Consider the following 5,445-nt stretch of genomic DNA (forward strand, 5'->3'; position numbering starts at 1 on the left):
TTGGTAGGTTCGTAGTGTGCCCTGAAAGGAAAGTTTGTATACTAATCTAAAGATTGTTTTACTTGGAAAAGATTGTTTTTCTTGGATGTATTGAGATGGAAAAGGCTAAGGTTAAGGTTTTAAAAGAGCAGCCTACACATAAAATGGTAAGTTAGGTAGAAGTTTTCATGGATTGGTTAGTTTCTATAGAAGATTTGTGAAAGATTTTAATACAATAGTTGTTTCATTAACTGAAATTGGAAAGAAAATAGTAGTTTTTAAATGGAAAATAGAATACAAGAAAGCTTTTAATTTGTTAAGGGAAAATCTTATTTTGGTCCCATTACTTACTTTGCCTAATTTTACAAAAACTTTTGAGATTGAATGTGATGTTTCAGGTATAGATATTGAAGTTGTTCTAATGCAGGATAAAAAACCAACAGTCTATTTTAGTGTAAAGCTTAATGGAGCAACTCTAAACTACTTGATATATAATAAAAAGTTGTATGAATTAGTGAGGACTTTGAAGACTTGACAACATTATCTTTGGTCTAAAGGGTTTATGATTCATACCGATCACCAATCTTTGAGACACTTGAAAAATCAAGGTAAGTTGAATTATAGATATGACAAGTGGGTGAAGTTTATTGAGACATTTTTATATGTCATCAAATTCAAGTAAGGTAAGCAAAATATTACTGCAGATGCATTATTAGGAACATATGTTCTTCTTAATACTTTGAACACTAGACTTTTAGGATTCAAGTATGTGAAAGAATTATATTTTGATGATAATGGTTTTGGTGAAATTTATTTCTAGTGTATACTTGTGGCAACTAATAGATTTTTTAAGCATGATGAATTTTTATTTAAAGATAAAGATTATATATACCTAATCGCTTGTAAAGGAAGTTCATTGTAGCAGATTAATGGGACGCTTTGAGATTACTAAGACATTAGAAGTTTTACATGAATTTTTTTATTGGTTTAACATGAAAAGATATATGCAAAGAGTTTGTGATAAGTATATAACATGTAAACAAGCTAAATATAAATTGATGTGCCATGAGTTATATGCACCTTTACCTATTACTAATAAACCTTGAGTTGATATTTCCATGGATTTTATTTTAGGTTTACCTAGGTAAAAAAAAAAAAAAGACTTTATATTTGTTGTTGTAGATAGATTTTTTAAGATGATGCATTTCATTTCTTGTCATAAAACCAATAATGGAGTGAATATAGTAGATCTATTATATATCTTGTAAAAAAAATGTTTTTCGTTGCATTGCTAGAATCACTTTGTATTGGCATAGAAGCTAGGTCATGCTAATGTGGGGTTGATTTCTAAGCTATCTAAGAAATATTTGGTGATGGTTTTCCTAACATCATTCACATGAATGTGACATTTGATAATTGATAAAGTAAGTGAAATGTTCATTTAAAGCTAAAAAAGTTGTGTAAAAACTTGGGCACTGTAATTACTTTACCTGGACCTATTTGATACAATGAGGGTAACTAACCTCTTCGTCTATATACAAATAGATTTTGTTTCTTGCGTATAACAATGAAGCACTTCAAACTTTCTGGAGAATTTGCAAAAGAGTTGAAAAAAAAAAAAAAAGATGTGATTTCAAAAATTAAAGTGACCATAATGACAAATTTGATAGCACTTCTTTTGATAAGTTTTGTATTGAAAATAGTTTTAATCATGAGTTTTCAATTCCAAGAACTTCACAACCAAATGAATGAAATTATGGAGAGGAAAAATAGATTATTTTAGAAAATTAAAAAAACCATGCTTAATAAATATGGTCTACATCAATGTTTTTTTGGTGGAAGCTATACTTTTTTTTCATGTTTCAAATTGCATTTTCATTTGAGATCTAGATCATGACTGAGTTCAATAAGCTCAGTTAATTTATTAATATGGCTAAAAATGATATCAACAATAAATAATACAAACAAAAAATAATAATTAATTATAAAAAATAAATTATTAATATCGTACTCGGCATAAATTTAATTCAAAAACATAATTCCTTCAAAAAGCTTCATTATCAGATGCAGAAACCCTTGTGTGCCACATATACTTGAAGTTCAGCCAATGTCTCAGCATGTTTGAAATATTATGTTCGGAAAGAATTGAAATCTCTTCTCTAAAGCTGGCACACAAGAGAGCTGATTGGTACAAAAGTGAAATATCTTCATCAATTATATTCTTTTGCAGCAATTATTTCATTCAAATTACATATTTGTAGGCATGGTCCGAAAGACAGGCTGCTAAAGTGTTCTAAATTAAATCAGATTGCGAAGCAGCTAAAGAGAACCACGACAAATATATAAAAGGAAAAAGAAAAAGAAAAGGAATCAAAGTCCACACTGATAAAATTATACAAACCCAAAACGAGACGATACATGACAATTATTGAAGCATAAAATCATAATTTCTCTAGCAACCAATGCTTGTTTACCAAAAAGGTACAGCGTGCTCATTTGGGATATATTGGAACTTCACTCCCCTTCACTTAAAATTGGAACTATGAGAGGTTTCATCTGTGCTAAATACACAATTGCCCACCTAGCAGACAACAAATACAAAATTATAGCAGGGGTGACAGGAAACAACTGCATGCAGTTCTCAATAAAAAAAATAAGAGCCTTAAAGAAAATAGAATGAACAGGTTTCCTAACCATGCTCCAGGAAAAGAAAAAAGTGCATTGCAAGCAGTTGAATGCAAAATCTGAATAAAATAGATTATTGATGCTTTTGCTACTCCAACAAAATCATGAACATCACGCTTTCATCAAGGACAGGAGTGAAAACATTATTCAACCAACACAAAAAAAAAAAAAAAGGTAAAAAATATAATTTGGTAAACTTAAGTACACTCTGAAGGTGCAACTAATCTACATGAACCTGTTCCTCCATGACTGCCTCTCAAAGGCCATGCAAGTCATGACTCTTTCCATTTTACAAACATGCCATAGCACTAGGGTGTCTTTGTTCATATCACTGAAAAAAAAGATGAATGTTTCCTTAAGGTAAAATGGAAAAAAAAAAATGACACTGATAGCAGTTCCTCCTCCAACACGATGTGAGGTTCTATTACCATCAGGCTGATTGTTGCTACAATGGTAAAGGAGCAGAACCCTCAAAGTTAGCAAATGGAGCTTTCCCAACTCGTTCTAAACTATCCGAGCAGGAAACATGTGCGAAGAGAAGAAACTCAAATTTGTACATCCAGCAGTTTGAATTTAACCTAAACTACATAATGGATAAAAAAATGAATAATTTTCTGAGCAGCTACTGACAAGGAATGAAATTTACAGGCAAATCTGCAGTCAACCTGAAGGAAAGTTTACGAGAAAAGGCATAAACAGGACTTGTACTTGATAATATTGTGTAATGGTCATGGTTTTGCAACATCTTGACGAATTTACCTTTCTAGTATAATCATCAGTCTTCTAAATTTATGGATGCATGCATGCAGCTTGAACACTAACCACATATATCCAAGACACGGAAGCTCATAAATGAAATTCCTTCTACATGGAAAATCAAAACAGTTGTAGAAAGGAAAAAAAATGCAAGCGAATACAAACTTACATCATCCAGCAGCAGACTGTTGCTGTCAAAACCAATGTTAGGTGGAGCCTGCAATGAAAAACCCAAGATTAGTCATATTGCATAAGAAGAAAAGGAACAAGAGGCTACCGTACAGAAGTTATATTCACTTAATTAAATCTGATTAACTTAATGCACACACAGCCTTCTTTATCTGCTAATTAAAGAGATCAGACAAATACAAAGGTCTGACCATTAAAATTACTTACAGTGAATGAGATAATGATACTTAAAATGCATGAGCAGTGGATAGTACTTTAATGCAATCTCTTATTGAGCAATTGTATCATGCATGCTTCAACACGGATGCAGAACTTGAATTGGGGGCTACAAGAATGAGCATTCCCAGAAAATGTTCTTCACGCACAGGGTCAGTACAGCATAAAGGTGTGATGTGAAGCGGGGGGGGGGGGGGGGGGGGGGGGGGGCTAGCATAAAACTAAAAGCACTTGCGTTTAGTCAATAAAAAACAGCGAGATGGTTTATGATTTTATAAAGACGTTTCCCTCTATCCAAAAGTTTGACTTTTGCAATGTAAAGTGGTTGAGGAGTTGTCTTGATGGATGAACTGGATATACACAGACAAGTGAAAAAACAGAAAGTAGATACAATCAAATGTGGGTTTTCACCACGAATTGAAGAAACAAATAAAACATAACTGGACAGGATGCAGTGATTTTGCTAATCAAAATCCCAACTACTGACACATGCAATTACAGATTCGCAACATCAAAAGGACTAAAACAGATACTGGAAGATTATTGCTTCTTATTTAATGTAGTGTGGGGAGAGGGGAGCAGTAGAATACCGAGATTACAGCAGTCTATTTATATTTGTTTAAGCCCCAGGATTCCTAGTCTTAGTCCCCAAGTAGAACTACTTAGCCTATGAAGGAAATATTCTAAAAAGTCAAATGCATTAAGTAACCCCTGGTATAAAAATACTAGAAATATATATAATAGAATAAATTCTGAACAAAGCTCCTGCGTAATATTATTATTATTAGTTGCAGAAAATCAATTCCAGCAGAACCACCTATGAAAACAGTCGGCATTTGGAAATGCATTTACAATTCAATTAAATGGATACAGCAACCTCTTACGAGTAACTACTTTCCTTTTTTCATCTTTTTGAAAAGAACAACAGCAGCAGTTTAATTGAATCACACGCATCCCATGCTTTTTCTCAAGAAAAAAAAAACAAATAAATAAATTGAAGTGATAAGGAAAAGGAAGCATACAAATTAGTGGAGGGTCCTCTGTTGCAGCAGATTCTGGTACAAAGCGAAGCGATTATTCCGACCACTACGAAAATCAGTGTCGTTACCAGAAACCCCATCTCTCTTTATTCGATATCCAGATTTCTTCCTGCAAAACAACTCCATCAGACAGCTTCCAGACCCACGATGAAATACTTGTTTAATAAGAAAGTCGGTATCGGATCTTACTTGGGGATTTGATGGTGAAGCTTCTTGTCCTTCCTTGTTCAGGCTCTCGCTTCGCTGTTGCTTGCGAGATCCAGCTTTTCTGTCTCTCTCTGCATTTGGATTTGAGGCGATGATGCTAATTACTCCATCCATCCATTACTCCTGGCCCAATTCTTATTAATCAGACTTTGCGTGATTTGGGTTATTGAGGCCCATATCATTGCTTCATGGCAATTTATATCGTTACTCAACTTCAGTTTATAAACTACTAAATAATTTTATTTATTTTATCATAATAATTTATATTTCTACTCAATAATTTAATTAATTATGTGACTTGTTAATATTATTATACTTAATCTATCACAATATCCCAGAATTTTTATAAATTTAAAGGCACTATAATTTTAAT

The 5,445-nt window shown here is 32.7% G+C and overlaps 1 protein-coding gene across 1 annotated transcript; it reads right to left on the reverse strand.

Annotated features, from left to right (window-relative positions):
• Positions 1-2,164: 2,164 nt before the first annotated feature.
• Positions 2,165-5,203, reverse strand: LOC118035399 (V-type proton ATPase subunit e1). The gene is made up of 4 exons (XM_035040948.1): positions 5,055-5,203; positions 4,848-4,974; positions 3,590-3,637; positions 2,165-2,560 (listed from the first exon to the last, which is right to left on the reverse strand). The coding sequence occupies exons 2-4, from the start codon at positions 4,943-4,945 to the stop codon at positions 2,494-2,496; spliced, it is 213 nt and encodes a 70-aa protein (XP_034896839.1). The 5' UTR covers positions 4,946-4,974; positions 5,055-5,203; the 3' UTR covers positions 2,165-2,493.
• Between the last annotated feature and the right edge of the window lie 242 nt (positions 5,204-5,445).

Source organism: Populus alba, chromosome 11, assembly GCF_005239225.2.
Source record: "Populus alba chromosome 11, ASM523922v2, whole genome shotgun sequence".
Classification (NCBI taxonomy): domain Eukaryota; kingdom Viridiplantae; phylum Streptophyta; class Magnoliopsida; order Malpighiales; family Salicaceae; genus Populus; species Populus alba.